This window comes from Sciurus carolinensis, chromosome 11 (genome assembly GCF_902686445.1).
Source record: "Sciurus carolinensis chromosome 11, mSciCar1.2, whole genome shotgun sequence".
Lineage (NCBI taxonomy): Eukaryota > Metazoa > Chordata > Mammalia > Rodentia > Sciuridae > Sciurus > Sciurus carolinensis.
The window spans coordinates 7,842,896-7,870,805 of record NC_062223.1 but is presented as its reverse complement, the minus strand read 5'-3'; the positions used below and the strand labels follow the sequence as shown (position 1 = coordinate 7,870,805).

Below are 27,910 nucleotides of genomic sequence, written 5' to 3'. Positions count from 1 at the left end.
CCCAGCCCTTTAGAGTCTCCTAATATCAGGTGCTTATTGCCCATCCTCCTGGTTCTCCCTCTCAGGGTGAGACCTCATCCCCTGCAGTGTTTGGAGAATTCAGGCCCACCACACAGAAGTGTGCCAGTGTTGTCTGACACTTCCACCACCTCACAGTGCACCACAGGCTACGTAGTCAGTCAACTCAAAGTGAGGTCACTAGCTGGTTTTGTGGCCCAATGGCAGTACTGGTAGGAGGTCTGCATAATAAAGCGAATGACTCACTTGTCAGTGCCTTGCCTAGTCCCAACTTTGACCAGGGTGACAGTCCTAGAAAGTGTAATATTGCACAGCTGTGTGGTGCTTTCCAGATTTGGAATTCTCCAAGTTCAGTGCACTCTCAATAACACTAGCAGTCTTGCTTAGTGGGTTTTGCAGCTTTGACAGCTTTGTCAGTAAAAGTCAGGATGAAAAGTGAAGTTCTTTGCTAGTTGTCTTTTCCTAGAAGCTACGGTAGACCCAAAGCTGGTGGAGATGCCCTCTGAGCTGCAGGGTAGAGTGGTGCAGACTCACTCCTGCAGAGTGCACTTGGGCATCTGTGCACAGGTTCGAGTGCATTTGCTGTTGGCTTACTGTCTGCATTCTGCTGATGGAGATTTGAGAGCAGAATGCTTTGGAAACGTTCTCCCCCTTTTCACCCCCAAAAATCTTAATGTGAACAACACTCACCGTACAAAAAATTTGAAGAGAGAACAAAAATCAAAACAACTGGGAGAGACCTCACCCTTGTATGACCAAATTTCTAGCCTGTAGACTCAGTGTGGCTTGTGCTGCCTGCCTGGCAGAATGACTTCCTGGTTCTTTAGCACATCTTGAAAGTACCAAGCATAAGAGATGATGGCTATGATTCAGAGGAGTTGGTTTCTTTATTTTTAATTTAAAATGGATGTGAATGTTGCCTCTCATGTTTTCCATTCATATGCCCAAAGTTCAGCTTGTCACCCAGAACTTGTTGCCCCTGTTCTGCTTTCAACCAAATTCCCACAGCTCAGTTTTGGTTTGCACTCCATGCCTTACCCTGTGCTGCAAAGCCACCTCTGCAAGTACACCATGAATGACTGTCCTGCAGCCAGCTGCCCACTAGCCACATGCCCCCATGTGCCCACATAATGTCATCTCCACGGGCCAGAAAGGGAATAGTGTGGAGGTGTGTGTGAACAGGGTGGCGGGCATGCCGTGGTCTTGTGTGAAAGGCAAGCGAGGTTTGGGATTCTCTGTATCTAGCCGAACAAGATGCAGCTTTTTTCAGACCTAAGCAAAAGATACCTTCCAAAGCCAAATATAAGGTTTGTTTTTTTAATTACCTGCCATCTGGATTATCTATGCCATAATTCCCTGCCACCAGAATGAACCACCAGGAGTTAATGGTTAGGGCGTTTCTGCAGGATGCATCTGCAGGGTGGACTCTGGGCTATGCTCAGCTGTGGACCCTAGAAGTCAGTTTGACTCAGTTATGGCTGCCTCCTTCCAGCAAGTGGCCACAGTGGTGAAGCTCAGGTCAGCCAGTCACCGCTCCTGGGGCTGGCCTGTGGGGATGGCACCTCTGTCCACAGGGCAGCACACACATTCTTTGGTATGTGTCCTGTTGATTGTCTGGGTTAGAATGAGGAGGTGACACTTCTTGTCGTAGTGCTTCTTCACTCCTGATTCACACGTGAGCAAAACTGTTTCCAGCTGCTTCCTTGGGCGTGCGAGTTTAAAAAGTCAAGAGCGTCAGCATGTTTTGTGGAGCCCATTAGAGCGTTCCCCCATTATTCAGTTAAGAAAACACTAATGAGCCTGGCACTCACTAGATAATGATGTGAGGAAGCAGAACCAGAAGTAGCTCCTCCTCAGGCCTCTGATGTCCCAGGCTTTCTCAAGTGCTTTCAGATGAGCTTGGGAACTTTGCCTCTCCAAAGGTAGGTAGTATAGGAGAAGTCACTCTCACACTCTGCCCAGCCTATGAGACTTCAGTCTGTTTTTTAGAAAATGAACTGTCCCTGATCGTTTTGTTTGTAGGGTCATGATTGTATTCATCAGTTGTTTTTGCTGTGGTGGATTGGGTGCCTGGGGGATGGCAAGGGGGGAGGGAGCATGGGTGGTCAGTATTTGTTGGGTCTTAGGGTAAAGTTGGTGTGGCAAGAGATGGCTGATGCGCTTTGTAATTTGAGACTGGCCATCAGATTGCTTCTCAAACCTCTGTCTAAAGATGATTGACAATAGAGGACAATGTGGTCACTCAGCATTTCTCATAGTGACTTGTGCATTAGAACTAATTAAAGACCAAATTTCAAACATGTTTGGCAAAATGTGTCTGAAATTATTTGATTCAAAAAAAACAACACACCAACTTTTTAAAACCATATGGCTATGTAAATGGAGTGATTTCTGGAACAAATGGGCAAATAGTATGTAGAATGTCATTAGAATCATTATATCACTGTCACTGGTCCTGGGGTTGCCAGGCCTTTTCTGATTATCAGATGCAACAAATGACGTCCAATTTTATTGACCAGTTTGGCTTCAACGATGAGAAGTTTGCAGATCAAGATGACATTGGCAAGTGAGTATGTTTTCCTTTTTCTAATTGTTGCATACACTGCTCTTTTCTATGAGTCCTTTTTTTGATTGTGGGGATTCTTGAGTTGGGAGGAGCCTGCTCTCCCTGGTGGTTCTTTAGTTCCAGCATATCCAGCCTTAGACTCTGGTCAGCCAGGGTGTAATGAATCACCCAAAGAAAGACTTTTGCGCCACCCCAGGGCTTGAGCTCTTTCACAAAGGTTGGTTTTTGTTAGATTGTTGTTCTTCTGGAAACCCATGTCCTTGTTCTGCTCTTCTACATAATGTTTAATAGAATTCCCCGAAGCAGGCCGTGACCGTGCCTCTCATTTCCTGGCTCGAGGTGTACTCGTGAATAGACTGGGCAAGGGGCATGACATTCCCAGGATGACTGGGTTTGCAGGGGCGACTCTGCCCTGCATGTTTTCTCTGCTCTCAGGGCCTCGTCACAAGGAACTTTTGGATTTTTCCTGGCAAGAGCCAGACGGTTGCACCACTTATTCTGTAGTCAGGATGAGAGAGGGAGTGGGAATTATAGGTACAGGACAGAATGAGGGAATAAAAAACATGTAAGTGACTTGCAGATGAAAATCAGTGGTCTAGCTTCTGAGCTTTGGAAAGGACAGCTCTGTGTCAACAGTGTTTTTGAGATGAGTTTTAGAGCTTGTTGAGAACAGAATTGAAGCAGCTGGGATTTGAGTCCTGGGTGGTGCCTCTCATGGATACACTGATTGTGCCATGAGCTCCCAGTGCCTGCTGTGCGGCCTTAGCGGCCTTCGGTTCTCTATCATTTGTTGAACTGCCGCCAGCGGAAGCTGTTGTTTATTACAAATTGCAGTTTACAGTAGATGAGCAGCTAAAATATTTTTGCAGCTTACTATGTGCCATAAACATGCAGTATTGGCACGGTGGAGCGGAGGTTCCACTGTAAACAGCAGGCTTTGAGGGCTGTTGGCTGCCTTAAGGATTGGCTCATCTCAATCCAGAGAGAGAGAGAACACTCCACAAAGTCCCGTGTTTAGTCCAGGAGATTTTACCCAGGCTTGGATTCCCATGCCCTGGGAACCTTCAGACCCCCACTTGACAGGCTGACCTGTCTAAACTCAAGGATGTTACTCATTAGGAACCATGATCTCTTTAAAACTCGATGTTTGGAATAATAGTTGATTAGAACAAATCTCTTAAGTATTAAAAAGCCTTGCCTGCTCAAGAATTGCATTCACAGTTTTACTCCCTGTAAATGTCTTACTCCCTTCTCTTCCTGGATATGCTGTGTTGTAGCAGAAGCTTCCAGGGGTGCCTGTGTATTAGCATATGAATTTAGCTATAGCTAGAGAAAGCCTGGTACCTGGCAACATGTCTGTACTTTCTTGTGTTTTGATGTGGTTCTTCTTTGCAAGTAGCTTTTTTCTTGATTGTATTGGTATGATCCATAGAACTGTGGTTGTAGGAAGGCTTTGTCGGAAGGCTCTCAGGTTTCTCAGATGCTGATGTCTCAGAGTTCTCATCCCACCCCTGGCATCCTTAAGACCAAAAGGGGTGCATCATTTAATACAAGATTTTAATGATATTGTGAATGCTTTAAATTTAGAAAATTTCATTAATACTGCTTCTGGGAGCCTATAGGTAATCAGCAGTTCTTATACTTATATTCTGTTTACAGTGTTTCTTTTGATCGTGTGTCAGACATCAACTTCACTCTCAATACAAACGAAAGCGTAAGTATGAATATTTGCTGTTGGGAACAACACGGCACACGAGGGGTAGAAGGGTGGATTCAGGTTTCTTCGGAGCCCAGGTGTGGTTGCCCTGGGTACTGGGACCCTCTGCTCTGGGGGCCTACAAGTCAGATTGACATCGCATATGTCACCTACTCCTGACACCTGTAGATGTGAGGTTGCAACCCTGGCTTAAGTTGTGATTGGGTTCCGAAACCAGGGTCACTTGTGATGGCAGCATGTACATGTGGCTTCAAAGGGAAGGCTGCAGTTTGTCTCCTTTATATTATCAGGAGAGAGACTTGGATGGGACCAGGGCCCACCTCTCACTGCCAGGCTCCTTAGGAAACCCAGAGGCAACCAGCATTGGAATGAGCACAGCTCGATTTGAGGGTGATTAGCATGAGACAGCACTGGTGTCCTTGCTGGTGTGATGAGCTAGAAACAGCTGGTTGGGGCTTTGGCAGCTCATCATTGTCAACTGGACTGGGAGCAGCAGAGGGAGCACAGGTTGCTTCTCCTTTTTGGAGAGCACTGGGACTCCCTGGGGTAGGAGGGAAGCTTGACCACAATGGGGCTTCAATGAGGCGAAAGTGGGCTTCAGGGAGGCATGTGGCCAGGCCACCTGTGAGCAGGCTGTGCACAGTCTTTCTGGACTTTTTGTTACTTATATAGAAGCTGAAATTAAATGCTTACATTTATTTTGGTGTAATAGGCACCATATTTTAAAGGAAATGGGAAAAATGCAATTTATGTTGGTAACTTTAGGGAGAAAATAAATGGGATTTAAATTTTTTCTTCTTGTTTTTATTTAGGGAAATATTGCTCTGTTTGAAGCATGTTGTAAAGAGAGGATACAGCAGTTTGATGACGGTGGCTCTGATGAGGAGGACATCTGGGAGGAAAAGCACATTGCATGTACGCCAGAGTCCCAGAGACGATCCAGGTGAAGGCGGGTTTGCTCTAGCCCTGATTGCATGCAGCTCGCACGGCAGACGAGTCGCGAGGTGCTGCTGCCGTGATGAGGAGAGAAGCCTTGGACCGAGGGCAGCTGTTGCTGGTTTCCCTCTCTGCAGCACCACAGTCACCGCCACACATGGGAAGTGCCGCAGGTGTCCGGCCAGTGTCGCATCATCTCTGTGACTAAGTAGTGCCCCAGTGAGAGCAGCAGCTCAGTTCTTATTATCTCACTTTATCTTAAAGACAGGGTCCCAGCGGTTGGTACTGCCTGGGTCCATCTTGTCACAAGAATGGGAAGAGATGCCGCTTCTGTAGGCTGGCAGTTGCTGTTATGTGAGCATTCGTTGTCAGGGTCTTCACCGAGCTGAGCGAGGGACAGAGAGCAGCTGGGCTTTCGTTTTCAGTTTATTTATTTCTTAATAAATGGTGTTCTTCGCATGGTATACAATTCGAAGGTAACAAAAAGTAAAACCCCACCCCATCTCCCAGGTGTCCAGCTCCTCTTTCTAGATAGAGTTTGTTGGCATCACCTGGTCCCTGCATGTACTGGCACTTAGGTGTATCTCTTGATGCCTACTTCCCCAAGTCACAGAGGACTCTGTAGTGGCTTAAGCAGCCACTAATCTAAAATTGACTTAGGGTCTTTGATTTAGCCCCAGCGTTATCTTCTGCATGTTCGTTCATGCCCTTATCACAGGGTAGCTGCTGCAGCTTTAGGGCCAGACAGCAAGAGGTCTTTATGGTGATGTTGTAAAGACAGAGTTTCAGTCAGGCTTGTTGGTCGCCATTTACGCTGAGGTTTTGGCACTTGTGTGGAGCGGCTTCTCTGAGTGACCTTGCAGAGGTGCAGTGCATCCTTGGAGAGCACCTGGTGTGGAGAAGGCTGAGGGACGTGTGGCGGAGCTGTACCTGGGGGACAGCGCTCGGCGCCCAGGAGGAGCACAGGCCACAAAGGCAGGGTTGTCTACATGACTTGACACAACTAGACTGCATGCAAAAGAACTGCACATGTGACCCATGAAACCATCACCCCAGTCAGGAACACAGGCTTGCCCTTCATCCCCAAAGGTTTTTATGCCCTTTGTGACCATCCTGTTTCTGTGCCCTGTTCGCTTTCTTTTCCTTTAGATTAGTGTGTGCTTTCAAGAGCTGTATAAATGAAATGATATGTTACACACTTTTTGTCTAGCTATTTTCACTCAGCATCATTATTTGGAGGGCCATCATGCCATGTAATGCATCAATACCTTGTTCTTTTTTATTGCAGAGTAGTATTCCATTAATTGGATGTACTGGTTTGTGTCTTCTTTTCCTATTGATGGGGACATTTAGGTTGTTTCTGGTTTCGGGTTCTGTCACTTGAAGATGGACCATGATGAGTTAAAGATGTTTATACTACAAACCCTAAACCAGTCACCAAAACAGAGCACAAATTCATGTTAACAAGCCAAAAAGGAAATAAAATCATTAAAAAATTCCAAATGAAAGCAGAAAAGGAGAGCAAAGGGAAGCCGGGCAAACTAACAGTAAGATGATGAAACTAATTCCAAATACTCTGTTAACTAAGCAGTCCAGACGCCCCCACTAGAAAACAGGGGGTCAGGGAGGGCTGCTCTGTGGCAGAGTACTAGTACATGGCCGTGGGTTTAACCCTCGCACCAGAAAATTAAGTGAAAGGCAGATACTGTCATATTGGACAAGGAAATAAGGTCTGACTTCATGTGCCTTCGAAACATTCATACATGCAGGCAGAAACAGTTCAAAGGGAAAAAGATAAACCACATCAGTACCAGTAAAACCAAAAGCTAGGAAATCTCCAAGTTGATTACAATAACAAAGGGGTCAATTCATTAAGAGAACATAGCAGTGCTGAGTGTCTAATATATCTGATATGTGTAGCAGAACTGGTAGAACCGCACAGATACACAGCCAAAAGGGTAGTCACATAGTGGAACACGCAGAGGCTGAACAGCACTGACCCCCGACACGTTCCACTCACACATTTTTAAAGCAGTCTGCCCAACAGCAGAACACTCAATCCTGCAAGTTTGTGAGATGTTTACCAAGAATTGACCATGTTCAGGGAATAAAGCAAGTCCCAATAGATTCTAAAGAATTCATGTCATATTCTGATCAAAATGGAATTAAATTAGAAATCAGTATCAGAAAGATCTCAGGAAATCTGCAAATATTTAGAAACTTCTGAAAAGAAGAAATCAAAGGGAAATTTTCCACAGTACTGTGCTTAATTTGGGAGATGAAGCAGAAACACTACACAGATAATTATTTTTAGCACTAACTGGGTATATTAGAAATGAAAAAACAGTAGCCTCAGCTTCTATGTTAAAGAAACTAGAAAAAGAGCAAATTAAACCCATGTAAGCAGAAATAAGTAATACAGTGTTTAGAATGGAATTCAGTGAAATACAAAACTGATAAGCAATAGGAAAAAATTAGTAAAACCAAAAGTTGTTCTTCAAGAAAAGCAATAAAATTGATAAACTTCTAGCCAAAATGATCAGGAAAAAAAGAAGATATTAGTATCAGGAATGAGAGAAGTGACATCAGTATAGATTCTATAGACCTGAAAGATGAAAAAGATAATAAGAAAATTATGAACAACTCTATGCCAATAAATCTGAAAACCTAAATGATGTCTTAAAGATACAAACTACCAAAACTCAAGCAAAAATAACCTAAATGATGCTATTAAAGAAGTCAAATTTTTAGTTAAAAAACTAAGCACCAGAAAGTACAAATTCCAGATCCAGGTGATTTTGCTGATGAATTCTACCCAACATTTTAGGAAGATGCTAAACCAATTCTATGCAAAATCTCCCAGAAATTTTTACCCATCTAATTCTTTGAGGCCACATTAGTGTAGCGGAGTAACAAAATTTGGCATTTTGCAAGAGAAGGAAAGTAACTTGTAGTTCTGAACATGCAAAAACTCCTTAAAAGCATAAGATCAAATGCAATAATCTACCATGACCAGTGTTCACTCCCATAGTATAGAATTGGGTCAGCATCTTAAAATCTGTTCAACGAGCACATAATACAACCTGACCGGCATCCATTCCTGGTAGAAACTCAGCAATTAGAAACCAAAGGAAGTTTATTCATCCTGATTATGATATGTATAAAGCTGTTAGCATCACACCTAGCAGTAAAGACCAAGTAACTTCCCCTGAGATTATAGGAACGAGACAAGAATGTCTGCTCATGCAACTTCTCTTCAGTATTATCCTGCACTGCTAGCTAGTGCCACGAGTAGAAAAGATGAGAGGCATCTAGATTGTAAGGCAAGAAGTAAAACTACTCAGAGACAACTTGACCATTGATGCAGTAAAGTTGCTGGAATATGCATAAAAGACTACTGGAATAATTTCAAATGCATTTAGCAAGGTTGCTAGTACAAGGTCAACATAATTGTGTATTGTACTTACTGAAGCTAACAATTGGAATTGAAATGACTAAATAGTGCTATTCATAATGGCATCAAAAACATTAAATATGTCGGGATAAATCTAACAACATGTGTAAGACCTGTGTGCTGAGATCCATTAAACATAGCTGAGAGAAATTAAAGACAGCTTGATAAATGTTGATGAATTGGAAGACTCAGTATTGTAGCAGGTGCCAATTCTCCCAGATCAACCTATAGACTTAGCATAGTCTTTGGCAGAATCCTTAAATTGATGTGATCATGCAGAGAACCTAGAATGTAATAGCCAAGTGACTGTAATAAAGAGCAACAAAATTGGAGCGCTAGTACTTGATTTCAAGAGGCAGTCATTGAGACAGTGTGATTGATATTTACAAGAAGATAGAGAGTGGGTCAGTGGGCAGATGGAAGAGCCTGGAAATAGGCAGCTTGACTGTGGACAGCTGATTTTCATGGGTGCTAAGGCAGTGCAGTGGAAAAAGCAGTCTCAACAGGTGGTGCTGGGACACTTGGATGTCCATGCTCAAACCACCTCTTAACCACAGACTCACTGACACAGTTGATCTTACATCCAAATGTAAGACAAAAAACCAGAGCTGATGAGGAAAATGTAGAAAATCAGGTAATTTGGGGTTCATCAAACATTTCTTAGATGCATCTCTAAAGCACATACATGGAAGAAAAAGTTCAGTAAGTTGAACGTCAAAGTTTAAACGTTGACAAAAATCTTCAAGACGCTCAAGGAATGTACTATGCACTGGAAATAAAACATTCCAAGTCATGAATTGAATAAAGAATTTGCATGTAGATTTAAGTCTCTTTACCCAATTAAAAAAATAACTCAAGTTTTTAGATGCTCTAAAATTGTGAAAAGACAATAAAGGACAAAGTGACAGATACACACACGGAAGCATGGTCGTCATCCAATAGGAAAGTGCAGCTCACCCCCACGGTAGGACACACTAGGCACCTATTGGAGCAGCTGTTCAGATTGTGGTCTGCACCTTCAAAGGGACTCCAGCTGGGGAGCAGGTGCTGACGTAAGTGTGAGGTTCCACACACAGCATTGTCTTCCTCGTGTCCCAGTGAGACGGACCGCAGGCTGTGATGAGGTGGAAGCACAGTTGATTTTATTTTACTAGGTGACATTTAGCATGTTCTGGATTTAGCTGGTGACTGATAAGCAGCATTAAATATTTCAGTCCTTTTTCTTTCTTCGTAGCTCGGGGAGTACAGACAGTGAAGAAAGTACAGATTCTGAAGAAGAAGATGGAGCAAAGCAAGACTTGTTTGAGTCCAGTAGCGCCAATACGGAGGATAAAATGGAGGTAGACCTGAATGAACGTAAGTTGCCTTGTTCTTATGTGTTAGTTGTGGTGTGTTAAATTTGTATTTTGAAAAATAAGCAAAATTGTCGTCTACCATATCTGAGGTGGCGTCTGGAATAGTCAAGTTGAAGCACACCTGATGGTGTGACTCCCTTGCAGGTTTAAGTTCTGGCACCTGGCCTCCCAGAAGGAACGGGTTAGGCTTTGGTCATGGGTATCATCATCCGGGTGAGTCTGACCAGAGAACTTGGTGCCCTGGGAGGTTCCACCTTGGCCTCTGCAGACCTGTGCTCTGAAGCAAAAGGGTAAAGACCAGAGGTCAGCAAAGATGAGGAAATGTGTTTTTTGGAAACATAAATAGAAGAGAACAGAGAAAACAACATAATGCCTAAGCATCTTTAAGTGAGTTCTTCCTAGATTCTTAAGAAACTTACCCATAAAACTTGTTCAACTAAGAACGGTCTGCACCCTTCCACTTACCAGGAAGAGTTCACTGGTCTCTTACAAACACTACCGACTTAAAAAAATTGGGAAAACCCTCATGTGAAAGAGCCACACAGGCTGACAGTGGGCTTTCCCCAAGCCTGACCAGCTTCCTGTCACCAGGAAGGCCTTCATGTCCTCAGTCCATTATGGGACCTCAGAGTGTCATCTAGCATATCTGCTCTGCAGCCAGGGAGGAGAGGAGGGTTGCCCGCTGGCCTCTAAGTCTTTCCCAGTCAATTCGAATTGCCTTGACCCAGTTCTTCCTGTGTGCCAGGAGCAGGCTGTACCCCTAGGACCCAGGGCCTGTCGGGGAAGCAGAACACTGGAGGGGGGAGACCCAGTACTGCCCAGCTTCTGCTCAGACTTCCCTGAGGGTGTGGTGCACAAGGACAGCCAGGAATTGAAAGACAGCTTGAAAGACAGAATGACTAACCAGAAGGCACAGAGATCCAGGTTGTTTCACATAGTTCCCAAACACGATGAGAAGCAGAGGGGCAGTAAGGCCAGGGCCAGGTGAGGATCCTGTCTTAAGTTCTGGGGACCCTGCAGACTAATCAGGCATTTGTGGCAGCACTGCAAGAGCTAGACTAGCAAATCCATGCTGGGGACAGGAGAACCACAGAGCCGTTGTCACGTGTGAAAACAGCAGAGCCGAGAGGGGACAGGGCAGATATTCCTTGTCTTGGTCCAGAAAGGTCAGGTTAGTGAGGCTGCAGTTCCGTGGTTGTGTGCGCTCCCAGACTGTGCAGCAGACCGCCAGCGCTGCTGCATCTGACCGGACGGACACGTGCTGCCCACTAGGCCACCTACCTGTCGCCTGCCACCTCACCCTGGGCACCCCGTCCTGCTTTCTGGTGCTGGGAGCTTGCCTGCTCTAGACAGCTCCTTTGAGTGGAACATCACACTCATTCTCTTGTGGCCGGCTTATGTCACAAAGCACGCTGTCGGGATTTGATTCACCGTGTCGTAGCGCTGTGGGATCTCCTCCTGCAGGTGAAGGACATTTCAGAACTGTGGCGCTCTGAGGTGGGGGTGTGACAAAGGACTTGGAGAGGACAACATTCTAGAACTGGGTGGGATGGGAAGGGACCAGAGCGCCCTGGCTGAGGTCACGCTTACCCTGACTGCCTGGGTGAGCACAACAGGACCCCCACCATCCTGCATCCCTGCTGCTCGGGCAAGGCTTCTTTTCATCAGATCTCTGGGCGCACAGGGAGGGCTGGCCTCTGCTATCTTTGGGGCCCTGTGGGCTGGGGAGAGCAGTTTCTCTTATTAGACTGGCTCTGAGGCTAGTCTGGGAGGGACTGTCTCACAGATGACAATGGAGAACTCCTGTGTGTGTGTGTGTGGCTGAGTGAGCCATACATGCGTGGTGCTCTGTTTCTGATGGAGTAATTCCAGCACTCTGCATGAGGTAAACAGGCAGAAATACCTCTCAGATCCACTTTTCTGAGGTTTGAGGTGAGACTTTCAAACGTTCAGATATTATCCCTTTGCTGTCACAGAGCTCTGTCACACTCACACAGATTCAGGGACTAGACATACCAAACCCTGACTCTGGACCTTGCTGTATAGACAGTGCTTACCCGAATTGAATGGTGAGGAAGGAACTTGGAGAGCTTTCACTTGCCCAAAGTTCCAAAAGGGTCCGTCTCTAAAATTGGAATGTTTCTATTTGGCACAGGTACGTGTCAGTCATCCCTAGGACAAGGCCCCCCCCACACCCCCAGATGGCTAGCAGGTTCCCTAGCATTCCTTCCTGACAACCTGGAGGCTTCTGGCTGTGATAGGAAACACCCTGGTAGAGAGCAGGGCTTCCGACAGGGTTTGAGGGCTTGTGGACTGTGAAGGAAAGAGCGTTGGGCGCAGGTAGAGCAAGCAGAGACATTGAAGGGACATGTCTCAGCCAAAGGGACATTAACGGACCTCTAGTTATACCCAGACTTGGGTAGCAGATACAGGTGCTCCAGTCTCAGAGAGCGGTCCTAGACCTACAGGCCAGTAGCTTTCCCACTGTGAGCTATTCACAGGGATCTGCAGAGAGACCACGGAGCCTGGAAGGTGCAGCCAGACCTGCACCAGCAAGCTTCCCGAATATTTCCAACTTACTGTAGTTGAATAACCAGTATATGCTTTTTTTTAAAAAAATAGGCTTAATACTTTGGAAGTTGAGATTTACAAAAAATTGCAAAGATAGTCCAGAAGGTTTCGGAGACCCTTCAGCTACTTTTCCCAATATTAATAGATCCTTGGAACATTCGTCAGAACTCAGAAGTTAACATGAATACACCCTTTTATGTGTGGCTTTGTATCCTTGTGTAACATTTCTGTTGGAAAAACCTCTTAGGAACAGATCTGCTGGCTGAAAGGAGAGTCTGCGATGATGTGGTGTTGTCCCACTGCCCTCTAGGCGACTGCCCTTTCCCGGCCTCCCACTGGTCGGCTAGAATTCCCTTTACCTACAGCCCCACTCTTCCTTTGTCATTGCTAATCTGTTAGGACAGTTTCTCTTTCTTTCTTTCTCACCTCTTTTCTCTTCTTTATGAGGGGATCTCTGTGATGCCCAGGCTTGAGCTCCTTGGCTCCCTGGCTTGTGCCATCTCTTCCTCCCTCAGCTGAACTGTGGGCACAGACACCACATCAGAAATCCTTTGTGTTACACCAACCTACTTACATAGTCTCCAAATGAAATTCCTTGCCTTGTTTCAGCACCCAGCTGGTCAGCCAACTTTGATGTCCCCATGGAGACCACCCATGGCACTCCCTTAGACTCTGTGGGGTCTGATGTCTGGAGCACAGAGGAGCCAATGCCAACTAAGGAGACGGGCTGGGCTTCTTTTTCAGAGTTCACGTCATCTCTGAGGTGAGCACGTGTGTGCTGTCCAACCCTTTCCTTGGGAAATGGGAATGATACATGTTCACTCCTGACCTGTCTTCTTAACCTACCTGACCTCAGAGTTGAAGTATCACCTTCAGGTAGATTAAAAGCTGAAGTTGGGGGAGGTACTGACACAGCTCTGTGTCATAAGCAGAGAAGTCATCACATTCCTTTACTATAGACCAATTGGGAAAGGGGGAGCTCTTAAACAAGTGGCCTGGGGGGTTGGTTCCCCAAGCCTTGAACCTTGGTGGGACACGGACAGAGGTGGCAGCCCTGTTGACCTTTTCAGCTCCACAGAGCAAGCAGGACGAGGTTGAGAATTAGAGGAATATGAGCTCCTGACAGACACCTTTGTGTGGAATGTTGCTACAGAAAAATGCAGTGTATCTTGAATTCAGTAGTTAGTAGGGACTTGTATCCCACTTGCAATCAGGCGGGTCTATTGTTAGTCTTGTTATTTGTATTATTCTGTATGACAGAAGCCTTTGATTGCATAATTTTCCTGAATAGTATTGTCAGCATTTGAGTACCAACCATGAATTTCAAGTCCCATTGGACTTAGTTTGATTTGCTAAATGTTTTTTTTTTTTTTTTTTTTTTAATCTACTAGGGAAAAAAAATAAAGAACAATCTCCATCACCCCATTTGAAAGGTGTTATTGCTTTCCCTTTCCTAAATACTTGCTGGTGATGCAGAAAATAGGAAGACAAAACTCTGACCCCTTAGTCACCATCTTAGACCAAAGCATAGGAAAGCCTACAGTGCTCCATAGCACCCCTAGTTATAGAACAAAGCTCTTCTGAGCTACAAGTGAGATTCGTGAAAGTGTCTCCAAAATAGTTCTTTCATCAGCCCCGCCCCAGCACAGGATCAGGTTCAGCCTCTTGCCTTTTCCTGTCTCTGTGCCTGGGAGAGAAGAGCCTGTGGTTACTTAGGAATGCTTCCCTTGAACCCTGCACAGCGGTCTCTGGGGGCTGTCTGCATGTGAGAGTGGGGATGAAAGAGGAAGTAGAGTCACCTTCTCCCCCATCGCTTGGTCCCCTGGTGTTTCTTCCTGTGCTTTCACAGTCCCCACAATGAATAGCATTAAGAGAGCCCGTGCATCCAGGCAGTTTGGCTGGAGGTAAGCCAGGAGTTTTGTAAAAATACCCAATCCAGTAGGTAGAGTTGACACTGTAGGAAGTCTGTCACATAGGCCTTAGGAGCATGGTGGTTGCTGTGGGTTGGGAGGTGGAGGCTGTTGAGCCTGCCTCCAATTCCCTTGAGGGCCTGGCCTTCTGGCCTGGTTCAGAAAAGCTTCACCCTCCTACCCTCCTGCTCCTCCAGACAGCTCCCTGTGCTTAGATCCCCGCATCCCTGGAGCATGCAGCCCTGCTCCTCCTACAGAAGCTGACTTTTTTTCTCCCCCACTTATTCTCAAAGGGTTTTTGTGAACAGTGGGGTGGCTGAAGACTATTCCCCACTGCTGACATCTGAATTTTCTCTTTTCTGAAAGCACAAAGGATTCTTTAAGGAGTAATTCTCCAGTGGAAATGGAAACCAGCACTGAAGCCATGGACCCCCTGACTCCCAGTGTCACTGCCCTGGCAGCACAGCCAGAGGGTAAGCACGAAGCAGGCCAGCACACACCCAGCGAGCAGGCTTAGGCACCTAGACCTGACTCGGGCTTAGGTCTCACAAGACCAGGAAAATGGGAGAGTGGCTCTGAGATCCGCAGGGCACCCAAGGAAAAGAAATTGTATGTGTCATTCCAGAACCACAGCATGTTGATTCTAGCAATAAGAGGTCTAGATTGTCAGTCCCGTCCATGTGCAGGTAAGGAACCTGAGTCCCAGATTGCAGGACTACTGTAACCTGCAGTACCCAGAATGAACGGAACCAGAACCAAATGCATGCATGCCAGGCCTGTGCCCAGTTGTCCCTGGACCTGTTTAGACTGTGGGTCTATTTATTTTGTCCTCACCTTTATGAGCAGATAAAGTGGTCGTGGTGTCTGAAGTTCCCATAATTTGCCTAGTTGTTGTTATTGTTTTTTAATATTTTTTTAGTTGTCGATGGACCTTTATTTTATTTTTATGCGGTGCTAAGAATCCAACCCAGTGTCCCACACATGCTAGGCAGGTGCGCTCCCACTCCACAATCCCAGCCCCATAGTTTGCCTTATTGCTCAAAATGTTCATAGATGTTGCTCGCAATGGGTGTGAACTGTTTGGGATTTCCCAAGTACTGGGAATAGAACCCAGGGTCTCACACATGCTAGGCAAGTACTTTACCACTGAGCTACACCCTAGCTCTTTTTAAAATTTTTATTTTATTTCAAAACAGGGCCTCACTAAGTCACCCAGCCTGGCCTAGAACTTGCCATCTCCTTTCCTCAGTCTCTCTGGTAGCTGAGATTCCAGGCGTGGCCACCATGCTAGCCTCTGAACTTTTCAACCGGCGACTTTGGTTTTGGGAGGTGGGGGTATGATGGGGAGTTGGAAGTGTGTAGAGGGAACAGAGCATGAGTCCTTGGAAAAGAAAGGTGTGTGTAGAGGTACCAGAAGCAGGGGCATGGGGAGGACTGAAGCCAGGGGCTAGTGCCGGCTTTCTTTATCAGGTTCCTAAACATTTGAGTAGGTAGCCAGCATTACCCTTCAGTTGCTGTAAGTAACTTTGCTGGTTCCACTTCATGGGTAAGGAAATCGAGGCACTGGTAAGGTTCCTTACCTGAGGGTTACACAGCCAAGAAGTGGAGGTGCCAGGGTTGGAATCCAGGCAGTCTGCCATCTGCACAAATTTATAGCCAGCACAACCACGTGGCTTTGTATTACAGAGCAAAAGAAGGGACGACCATAACAGAACAAGAAAGTAACAATAAAAAGGCAGGAAGAGGCTAGCAACCAATTAGATAGGCAAGAACTGGTGACTGTCCTCTGCCCTGTGCTGTGGATTGGGACCATCAACCGGGGCTGTTGTGAGAAAGCTGAGTCGGAGGTGGACACAGCTGCGAAGGCTGTAGGGCACTCACCAGTTCTCCAGTGAGGAGACGTGGCTCATCACCCCAGTGGCCAAGCAGCGGCAGACAAACAGTCTCAGTGTCATCGTTGTTGTCAAGCAGTAGATGTGATGTGGGCGGGGGCCTCTAACAGAGGGCAGTCAGCTCCAGGTGAGGTTTGGTGTGTGTGACCATCAGCTCTGTACTCTTTTCAGCGCCAAGCAGTGTGGCCATGGAAGCCAGCTCCGATGGAGAGGAGGATGCAGAGAATACAGACAAGGTAACTGAGACAGTGATGAATGGCGGCATGAAGGAAACGCTCAGCCTCACTGTAGATGCCAAGACAGAGACTGCAGTCTTCAAAAGGTAACTGGGCTAGATGGTCCTCAGCGTCACTTGTTCGGGAGGATGGTTGGGGTGAAACCTCAGACGTGGAAATGTTTTATTTGATTGACGTGAGCATTGAGACGTTAGCCTGACGTCATTCTAACGTCTTCATTAAACTCGTTAATCTTAATGAGGAAATGGAAAGTTTAGGCACTGGAAATGCCCTTTTCCCTCTGTGTGTGTTTGTGTTCAGAAGACTGTATTATGAGGTTAGCAGATTAGCAGTTAGGAAAATTGACACACTTTGACTCCTGGTAGAAATTGACAGTGTATAGAAACTATGTAGCTCAGGCCAGAAGGCTCTGTGTCATACAGATGGGTCGTTATCTCCAGATGTAATGCAGTCATTGTAATTAAGTAACTTTTAAAAAGCTAAACATATTTGAAAATTAGCAACCTTACTTTTAAACTGATGGATCAAAAAAGGAATCAGAATGGAATTTCAAAACTGAGAGAGTAATGAAAAAACTTGAGCCAGGCATGGTGGAGCACACGTATAATACCAGCTACTCAGGAGGCAGAGGCAGGAGGATGACAAGTTTGGGGCCAGCCTCAGCAACTTAGCAAGGCCCTGTCTCGAAATAAAACATAAGTGTTGGGGATGTAGCTCAGTGGTAGAGCATGCCTATGTTCGAGCCCCAGTACCACAAAAAGAAAAAACTTTTTCAAGGCTTACGGACTATAGCCAAACTGGTGCCTAGAGCTCTAGTGCCCATTTTCTGTGGCACTGCTCAGAGGTTGTAGAAGGGGAGCTTCCCAGTGCTTGCAAGGCGAAATGGTATGAGGAAGAAGACCCCATCGTGACCTCAAGTCCTATGTGCGTGTGTGGTTGAGGCTCCCAGGGAGGAACCGCAGCAGCCCAGCAGTGTGTTCTGAGGGCATGACCACAGCTGCCCCGCCAGGGTGTGGCACACAGGGTTGTTCTGCACAGAGTGACAGTAGAGGTGTTCTGTGTGCAGACAGTCGCTGCTTTTGTCAGTGCTGCCCTGGTGGTCTTAGCAGACGTGGCATTAGAAGGCAAAAGGAATGAGATCGGACATAAACATGCAATGTGATTTTTCTACATAGCCCTGCAGACAAGATTAGAATTATAGGGAAGTTTAGCAAGTTTACTGGGTACAAAGAAAAAAAATCACTGTTTGTAAACAATACAGGGTGTTCTAGGTTTGCCTGTCTTTAATAAAATGTTAAATGGTATGTGTAAGAATATGACACTAGGGCTGGGGCTGTAGCTGAGTGATAGAGCGCTTGCCTAGCCTGTGTGAAGCACTGGGTTCGATCCTTAGCACTGCATAAAAATAAATAAAACGAAGGTCTGGTGTCCATCTACAACTTAAAAAAGGAATATATGTATAATATTTTATTTATGTATATATGTATATATAAAAGAATAGAACTTTAACGAGAATTCAAAATTTTATTGGAAGACTGAAATATCAATACAGAGATTTGCCATGTTTACTAACAGAATGATGGCATTGCTCATCCAATTAATCTATAAAATTAATAAAATTCCCCTCAAAATCCCAGCACAAAGTTGCATAAAAATTATGATTATAAAGACAAAGACAACAAAGAAGAGCCAAGGTTATTTTATTCCGAAGGAAAAAGATGTGGGCGTCTCCATGTTGACCTCCAAGGCTTCCTAGTAAGGCTGTCATCACGGAGACGCCACAGCTTGGCAGTCATGCAGAGGCCTCCACTGCAGGGACGTGGTGCTCCTTGGAGTGCACAAATGAACAGTGACTGTCAGTTTTGGAGAACAAGGAAATTGGGTCTCTTGTCTCAACCTGAATATGAAAATCGTAACTGTAAAACTTGAGGAAGATGGCATAAAAGAGACTATCTTTACATGTGAGGGATGAGGTAGTTTTTAACCATAAAAAGCCAAACCATAAAGGAAAATAGTGATAAATTTAATTTCTAATATCACAAAAGACGCACTAAAATGAAAAGACGAACCACAGCCAACAATCAGTAGCCAGGATATGGGATAACCCATATCAATAAGGAGACACCTAATTTTAGAGATAGAGGATGCAAACAAGAACCGTATGAAGGTGAACACGGGCAGAACAAACCCAGGGTGATGCCTAAGCACGTGGGGCCTGTGCCTTACAGTGGTAAGTACAGGCAGTGCCTCTTTAGGCATTCAAGGCCATCAGTTCCTGTCTCAAGTTGCCCCAGAAGGTAGAAGTGCAAGTCCTACCCAGAGCACTGAAATCTTCATTACAGATTAAATTAAGGATAATCACAGAAACTGATCAGCTCATTTCACTTAAAAGCAAACTAAATGCAAAAGTCCTAGTGACTCAGGAGGCTGAGGCAGGAGGATCACAATTTCAAGGCCAGCCTCAGCAACTTTGTGCAACCCTATCTCAAAAAATTAAAAGGGCTGGGAATGTGGCTCTGTGACTTGGTGATTAAGTACCTCTGGGTTCAGTTCCCAGTACTGCCCCCACCAAAAAAAGAAGTTTTATACTGTATTTACTGACTGAGTCCCAAACAGTTCATAATGATTGGTTGCAGTTTATCCTAGAAGGTAAGGATGATTCAGTGTCAGAAAAACCCACTGCTATAATCCTCAGACTAAAAAATAAAAAATTACTTTTTTACTCAGATTTTATATTTATTATACATGATTAAAACTCTGAGCAAACAAGTCACAGTAGTGAATTTCCTGAACTGTTTAAAAATTAAAGACCAAAATGCCACAGCAGCAACTATACTTAATGAAGAGATTTTTAGGTGCGTTCACTTTGAGACAAGGACCAAGTGAGGCCATCCTTTATCACTGCCAGGTTGTAGGCAGTCCTGGAAGAGGAAGGAGGCAGAGGCATAGAGAAGGGTCAGGAGAAGAACACTAAACTATAGTTATTTACCCGCACACTGATCAGCCACAACCAAGTCAGTACGGACCTTTGCAGTTACTAATTCAGCAGAACTGTTAGTTATAAGATGAGTTTTTAAAATCATTAGCTTTTTTCTACATCAGTAATATGCAACAGAATGTATAGTTAAAAAGCAGAGGATCAACCACAAAATATAACAGTCTATAAATTAGAGTCATCCAGATCTCTGTAGAGAGAACTTGAAGGTAGCCTGGACAAGTGGGGGCAGTACACGCTGCAGAGCGACAAATGTCGGGCTGCAGAGACGTCTGCCTCTGTCAGATCAGCCCTGAGGTTTAATGGAATCCCAGTAAAAATGTCCCTAGGGTTTGGGGAGGAAACTTGTTAAATGTACTCTAAAACCTCATGGAAAAATAACATTCCCAGGTTGCTTAGGTAACCAGGAGTGATTGAGTAGGAGACCACCCTGCCAGACGTAATCCTGCTGCAGCCAGTCACTCAGACAGTGTGAGGTCCGCAGGCACAGGGGCGAGGGTCCTTCTCAGCCTCGTCCTGCAGCAGCTCCTGGAGGACTGGGGAGGCATTGAGTGAACACGTGCGGGCTTCCTGGGCTGGGCCTGTTTCAGGTATGATGTGGCCACAGTTGCATGGTAGTTAGTGGAAGAAAAGAAACTTAACGAAGCCCTGGAGGAGTTCCAGTTGACAAAGTACTCTAGACAAAATGAAGAGGCTCTGACAAATTGAAGAAAGATGCATATACCTGAATCAACAAGATACTGACATTTGGTGTTCAGGGAATTCCTACGAGCTAATAAGGAAAGAAAAAAAAAAAACTTAGAAGATGATGGGTAAAAGATGCCTGTTTACGACGCGTAAACAAAAAGTCTTTTAACAAAAAAATGAAAAGTGCTCAACACTCACTATCAGAGAATGTGTGTGAGACTGGCTTCCTACTAGAGCAGAGAGTTATGGTGAGTACTAGGGCTGTGGACCCTGTGCCCAGTGGGCCTGCTGGCGGGGAAAGCAGATTGAGGGCCGCTCTAGATAGTAGTAGGGCTTTTTTCTCACTAGAGGGAGGATGGCCCAGAACTTTCTACTTCTGGGTGGAAAGAGCCCTGAGAAATACCTAACAGGCCTGTTAGGGGCCATGGACATTGACTGTCACTGTGGCACTGGATTCCGAAGCTGGAGGTAGAGGGCAATTGGGGCCCTTGCTGTGGGAAGCCAGGCCCTTTGGTGGGCACTCACAGTGGGCACAGTGCTGTATCTGGCAGGAGCAGGTGGAACTTGCAGACGTACTTAGTCCAGAGAAAAGTACAAAAAGAGGTGTGCTTCAGTGCAAGTCATGTGACTCGGTACACACAGGTAATGAGGCATTTTACAGAAATTAAAACAGCCGCAGTAGAACAGTTGCTTCAATTGCAGGCAATAGAGAAGAGCAGGGGCATGGGGGGTGCTGAGAAGAAGAAACGAGGGGTTGGGGCGTGGCTGGTGGTAGAGCCGTGATCACTGTGGGGAGGCCATGGGAAGAGCAAGTGACCTTTGTCATTCAGACCGTTCTGCATCACTAGGTTTCAGTTTATTTTTCTACTTACAAATTAGCTGAAAACTGCCTGAAAAATCATCCTATAGATTAGGGTTCCGTAAACAGATCTTAGTCTTGTTTCTAAGAGTGACAGCCCTTCCTTGAGGGGACCTCTAGCTGCTGCCACTTTATTTTATTTTTTGATTTTTTTGAACTTTTTTCTTAATTAGTTGTTGATGAGTCTTTATTTATTTGCATGCAGTACAGAGGATCAAACCCAGTGCTTCACACACGCCAGGCAGGCTCTCCGCCACTGAGCCATAGCCCCAGCCCTTGCTGCCACTTCATTTGCATAAAGATGGGAGTGCCAGACAGAGCGGCCTGCGTGCACATTTCCAGCCCCCAGTGGGGGAACCGTGCCTCCCACGCCCACTCTCCTCAGCCCATGCCCGTGGAGTCTGCTTTCAGCTGCGCTGGCCACGCCTCATGATCCCACTTTTCCTTCAGGGTGTTCATACATTTCGCCTTTGTTAGAGGGACACTCCCAACTTTTTTTCCTCTAATATTGGGTTGATCCCAGGGGTGCTCTTTATACCACTGAGCTACATCTGCAACCTACTTTATTTTTTGAGACAGAGTCTCTAAGTAGCTGAGATAGGCCTCAAACTTGCCATTCTCCTGCCTCAGCATCCTGTGTTGCTGGGATTCCAGGCGTGCGCCTCTGTGCCAGGCTTTGAGAAGTCTTTAAATGTGGCTCAGGCAGCAGGGCGCCTCCTATCCTGACCAGGGTTTCCAGCCCAGGAGCGCAGGGGTGCCCCCTCTGGCAGCTGTGTGAGTGGTGGGCGCAGCCTCAGGAGCACAGGCTGGCACTAAAGACTTGTTCCTTCAAACAGGTTCTCTTGACAGCTTCACCGACTCTGCGGTTTTGATTAAGTGCAGGCGTGGACATAGTCCCCCAGGTCCTCATTTCTAGGAGTGTTCTGAAACTCTTGTACATTTCTTTTTCTGTTTTGCACACTGGGCTTCAGAGTGTTGAAATCCTACCGGTATGTACGGTGACGCTCCGTCAGAACCAGCCACATTACATCGTCCCTCTCTTGTCCCACCTGTGTGCCCTTCCTTTTGTGCTTCCCCCGTCACCATCTATGTCCCTGTGAACCTTCCACCCTGAGCATGCTCAGCCCCAGGGTTGCCACCACAGCAGTCATGACTTCAGAGCCATTTGCATGTGACCTCATCCTCTGGCACCTAGACACTGTCCCTGGGGTGTGTGATGTGCCTGTCGTCCTCTCTCCCACAGTGAGGAAGGAAAACTGTCTACCTCTCAAGATGCTGCTTGTAAAGAAGTGGAAGAGAGCCCTGAGCCAGCGGAGGCCAAGTGCGCGGCCGGCCCCCGGGCCCCCAGCAGTAGCCCAGAGCAAAGGTACTGCCTGCACCCTTATGTTCTTCCCAGGCTCCACCCTGGCCTTGCTCTTGTCTCCTGGGAGTCGGGAAGGGGTTGGCATCTGGGCGTGGGACTGTAGGGTCATCACAGCCAGGCCCAGGCCTTCAGCTATGTACTTGTCACTTTGTCAGTCCTTTCAGTGATCAAGTGACCCAGCAGAGAACCTTGGAACAGCACTTTGTCTCCTCACCCGAGGCCGAGAACTGCCCAGGTGCAGAGATTTGGCAGTGTAGCTGGCTCTTGGGAACGTCCTGGGAATGGAAGGCTTGCTCAGGCCACACAGCTTTCTCAGGAGGCACCAGGTTGAGAAGTAGTATCAGGGCCCCTCTGGGAGCCTCAGTGCCCGTGGTGAAGTCACCAAGCTGCCAGGCACAAGCAACTCTGGGTGACTGTTTCCCACAGTTGTGCACATGTGACATGTGAGGAACTTGCCTGAGGCCATTTCCTGGTGCCCCTAACTGTTCTGCAACCCTCAGTGAGTCCCTGTGTGGTCTTGTTTTTTCAAAGTAGTGATTTTGTTTTGATGAAGTGTGAAAACCTCACTGCCAGAGCCGTGTGATTTGGACTGTGATGCTTTCTTTCTAGTCACCTTTTGCTTAGACTGAGCCAGTGGCCTGAAGGAATAGGCCAAGCCAAAGCCTCTGTCGCCAAGGGCCAGCGTCCGGCCCATTCGCACGGCCTCGCAGGTAGAGCCAGGTGGCCTGGGATCGCACCGGAGCTCGCGCCAGAAGATGAGTGAGGATTCCCCTGAACCACGAGGAGCTGTGTCTGGCACGTCCCAGAGTTAACTTTTGATTTAATATATCTCAGATTGTATATTCCTTTCAGAAGGAATAAAGTGACCTTTAAATCTATTTCAAAGGAGTCATGCTTTCCCCCTGGCCCTGCTGCCCCCCAGATCTTCTGGGCGTTCTAAGACCACAACCAGTGGGAGCCAGCAGGGGGTGCTCTTGGTTCTGCATTCAGGGCAGCGCAAACCCTGTTCCTCATATAAATTCTAGCCCAAATGAAGTTTGTTCTGTGCCTTTAGGGCTCTTGCATCCGAGGTCGATCACAGGAGCTGTTGGGGCAGGTTGGCTTAACGGGGGCTTTGGGAAGAAGAGGCAGTCACCCTCTGACACTGGGGGTGGTTCAGCCCAGGTTCTCCTAGGGTCTGGGGCAAGTCAGTCTTTTTCCTGGGTTTTCAATGTGGGGGTTTTGTTTGCTTTTTTCCTTTACTTTTTGGTTCTGTGGGTTGAATCCAGTGTGTACTTTGCCACTGAGCTGTATCCCCAGCCCCTTTTATTTTTTCTTTGGAGACAGGGTGTCACTGAGTTGCTGAGGTTGGCTTGGAACTTGCAATCTCCTGCCTCAGCCTCCCAAGCTGCTGGGGTCATTGGCACAACCGCCAAACCCAGAGTTCAGTGTTTTGTGGGTTTGTTTTTTTTTTTCTCCTTATTTTGTTTTTTTGCTTGTTTCATTTTTTTCTTGTTTTGTTTGTTTTGCTTTATGGTCCTTCATAGGTCTGATTGCCAATCGGTTATGTCATCTCTCATTTCTACCTGTTAACTTGCTTTATACTGAGGAATGCCCAGGAGGCAGGATGGTCGGGTCTTTGTTCTTGGCTCTCTGACATGAGTGGTACAGGAGGCCATGGGGTCACTTCCTGGCTCTCTGCAGTACAGAAGAGCAAGCAGCCTCCTTGCTCTTCTCTCTGGCTAGAAACCTCAGGTATGAAAAGTCCTGCCCTCCAGTTGCAGGACTGAGGTGGTACCCCGGAGGAGAATGTTGGGGTGCGCCAGTGGAGGAGTGTGGAGCCAGGCTCACACACTCGCGTCCCCGGGTTTGTCTGTTCATCCTTCCTCCATCCGGCCCAAGATGAAACGGTGGCTGCTGGAGGGAAGCAGGAACAGACAGACACCCAGTGGCCTGGGGCAGAGGGCAGGAGCAGGGGCGGATAGGAGGGCTCTGAGCAGACAGCGTCAGGACAGGTGAAGGGGAAGCACTGTGATGTCTCCCGTGTGTTTGCCAGTGCCATGCGGGAAGAGCACCAGTGCACCCCAACGGTGCCTGCCGCAGCCTGGCCCTGTGGTCCTGTGGATCCGGACGTGCGTTGCCACAGGCCTGCTCTGACTGCTGGCCAGTGCTCCAAGTGCTTCGCACTCTCGTGCACTAAGTCTGTGGGGTGGGGACTGTGGTCCCCCTTTGCAGGGGAGGAAGGAGAGCGAAGCTGAAGATGTTTGCTGGAGAGCACTTGGCTTGTGAGTGGAGAAGGCAGGAGACGGTCCCTGGGTCTGGTGCTGTGACATGTCGGCTATGGTAGAGCTGGCTCTGAGCTCCCGGAGTGAGGCTGTGGCGCCGGCCAGAAGGGCTATGCATACCAGCTGCCGCTCTCGCACCCTTCTTCCTTCCCAAGTCCACTTCATGGAACTCGGGACAGCCTTGGAGAGCCTGCACGTCCGTGAGGTGACTTTGCAGGAAGGCCGAACTCAGATCTCCAGCCTTCACTTTTACACACTGTTCCACTGCTTCTTCCCTCCCATTTTTGAGTCTGACGTTTACTTTGTGAGAATGTATTGTCTGTATTTCAACAGACATTTGTCCTGTGTACAAATCTTGTTTTCCTCTCTGGCTTTTCTTTCCCAGTACTAAACCCTGCTTCTCAAGTGAAATTTTTTGAGAATTCCACTCTGGGACACATAAAAGCTTTTTGAAGGAGGGATGAGCAGAGTGCTCCTATGGGCTCTGGGAGCAGCAGTTTAGGAACCTCCATCCCACCTGTGCGTGTGGTCCTGCGAGGCGGCAGAGGGTGGCTTCCATGGGCGCCTGCCTGCCCTCCGAGGCCCTTGCTTAGATGCGTTCCCTGCCCTCAGGACTAAGCCAGGCTCACTCTCTCCCATTTCTGCTTCAAGTGCCTCAGACTCCTGTCTTTTACTCTGCAGGACTGACCAACCAAGCCTGCCAGGTGACACATCAGTCAACGGCCCTGTATGATGGGTGGCGTCTTCTGCTGACTGAGGACTGCGGACTACCACCACCCCAGGGCTCCGGAGAGGTCATCTGGAGCCACCAAGCCGTCACTGCTGCACTCACTCTGCAAGGGATCAGGACCAGCAACCTTTATATTCTAGATTCTAAGACATTGTACAGAGAAATTCAGAAGTGTAAAAATATTGCACATTGACAAATACCAAGAATGTTTGCGTATGTTTATATTGTATTGTTCTAAATAATGGGTAGCCTGTGAAATAAGACCTTGCTGCCCCTGTGATGATAGCAGTACTACTATAGTTAAAATGGCTGTAAGAATAGTTTTATAAAAGTGAATACACAGATCTATTGTATTTGAAACACAACTATTTGACAATTATTAGTGTGACCAAAGTATTAGGCAGTTTTCATACATTTTTCACCTTGTACAAAATTCTGATTCCTTTTCTTCCAGGTTGGCAAGGAGCCGTGGGATTGAAATGCCCTCTAGGTGTTATTTTGGTTGTTCTAACTTACAAAAGTGATTTTGAATAAGAAATATTTGGTGTTCTTTTTATAACCAGTTTCCGATTGGTAATTGTTTTCTGTATTGTTTAAAACGGATCAAAAATGTAAGTCTGTTGGTAGAGATTAAGTATTTATTGCCGCGACTTAGTTGATAAACCGATGTTCTTGTGAAGCCATATGTTCTGTTGAAGTCTTGTTGCTTGAGATGACCCTCTTACTGGTGACGCGCTAGAGTACACGGAGTGTCCGTGGCTGTGGGTTGGGTTTTTTTGGGTTTTGTTTTTTTGTTTTGTTTTGTTTGGTAGTTCATCTGCCTTTTAACCCATTCACCAAAATCGACCTTGTTAACAAGCATCACCAATGACCATTTCAGAGCGATCTGCGTATTTAACATACTAAAATCATATCAGTGAGTCCGTTGAAAATGCTCGAGCTGCTAATGGAATTGGAGTGCGTCATTTCACAGGCTGGTGGTTTAAAAGTGGAACTCAAAACCCGGCACCTGCGCATGTTACTTGTCTTACTGTACCTTGTGAGGTTTTCACTCTTAAATTCTAAACCAGTGTATTTTTTTAGAACTGGTTTGTGTATATATATAGTGATTATGGATACTAATTCAATGTAATTTATAATTTTCTATGTCAATATAAAAATACGTCACAGCCTTCTCCAACAGCTGAAGCAATATACTGTATATTGCCATATCGTCTGGTGAAAGGGTTAAATCACTTCACCTCTTGCACTTTTAGATGAAAATCAGTTTTTCATTTCTGTAATAGAAAATTATTCACGTATTTTTACATCATTTGTTTTTCCTGACCAGTATTTAAAACCAAAAGGATATTCTGAAAAATGGCCAACAAATTTTTTAGAAACAGCATCCCAAGCAGCGTGCCTAAACATTACATTGCATATGGAAATAAAAGAGTCAAATGTCGATGCCTTACTCCTTCTTTGCTTTTCACTTTCGATAGTATGGAAACTCCTTCTGAGGTTTCCAAGGCATGGCTGGCACACCAAGGATAGGGGGTCAGCAGGAAGCCCTGGGCTGGTCACGGGGGGCTGGCATGGCCCGGGCACTCCACCCGGACCCTCTTTCTGCCGGAGCTGCTCTCGGAGATACCGCCCTCCTGTTCTGTGCCTGGCACCAGCAGCGGACGGGGCTCCTTCCGCTTACCTCAGGGATGCCTCGCTGGTGTGGCCCAGGACCCCGGCTCGCCCCAGCTAGGCTTTGGCCCCGTGGGTGGGCCTCACGGCCTCCGCAGTGGGATTTGGTTGGCTTCTCCGTGCCTCCCGAGGTCACGCAGTGCCGTTTCATGTCGCTTCCTGCTAGGGAAGGAGCAAGGGTGGATGGTTGGGCCGGCTCCCCTTAGGTGGCGGGGCGCGGGGAGGAGGGAGGAGCCAGGCCCGTGGGGTCCGGCAACCCCCGGGTGGCGGCGAGGCCCACGCTCCTTCAGTTGCTACCTGAGTCTCTGTATTGGCGTGTGGATTGCAGGACTAACCATGTCTACGAACCTGTATTAAAAGTGACAAAAATAAAGCCCGATTCTATTCCAGAGTCTCCTCCTGTGCCTTGTGTGGGCTTCACGACAGACGGGGTGTGGGCTGCGGGGAGGACACTGCTGGGCCTCAGCACTTTGCCACCACCCACCCCAGGCCCTACGCTCGCTCCCTGGGAGAGGAGCCGTGCTCAAGGCCACCGTGGGACAGGCTCATGCAGCCGCAGCTGGCACGGGTACCCAGGGTGCCCTCCAGGTGTGCTCGGCTTCCAGCCCTGCGCGGGGCACCGTGGCAGTTCCCGGCTCTGGTGTCCCGTCCTGGTTTAAAACACAGTTGTGCTGGAGCCCGCC

The 27,910-nt window shown here is 46.9% G+C and overlaps 1 protein-coding gene across 23 annotated transcripts in view; it reads left to right on the top strand.

Moving 5' to 3' along the window:
• Ppp6r3 (protein phosphatase 6 regulatory subunit 3) overlaps positions 1-27,616 on the top strand; it is a 131,611-nt gene extending 103,995 nt beyond the window's left edge. For 4 of the 23 annotated variants that reach the window (XM_047517192.1, XM_047517175.1, XM_047517169.1 and 1 more), the window contains 10 exons: positions 2,487-2,584; positions 4,244-4,298; positions 5,114-5,244; positions 9,926-10,047; positions 13,227-13,380; positions 14,894-15,000; positions 16,591-16,741; positions 22,168-22,185; positions 22,440-22,562; positions 23,169-23,958. In XM_047517192.1, coding sequence (XP_047373148.1) covers positions 2,487-2,584; positions 4,244-4,298; positions 5,114-5,244; positions 9,926-10,047; positions 13,227-13,380; positions 14,894-15,000; positions 16,591-16,741; positions 22,168-22,185; positions 22,440-22,562; positions 23,169-23,322 — 1,113 coding nt within the window. In that variant the 3' untranslated portion in view covers positions 23,323-23,958. Of the gene's footprint in view, positions 1-2,486; positions 2,585-4,243; positions 4,299-5,113; positions 5,245-9,925; positions 10,048-13,226; positions 13,381-14,893; positions 15,001-16,590; positions 16,742-22,032; positions 22,143-22,167; positions 22,186-22,439; positions 22,563-23,168; positions 23,960-25,504 lie in introns of those variants that run through there. The other 19 variants (XM_047517188.1, XM_047517181.1, XM_047517186.1 and 16 more) reach the window with 12 other exon arrangements.
• Positions 27,617-27,910: the final 294 nt, after the last annotated feature.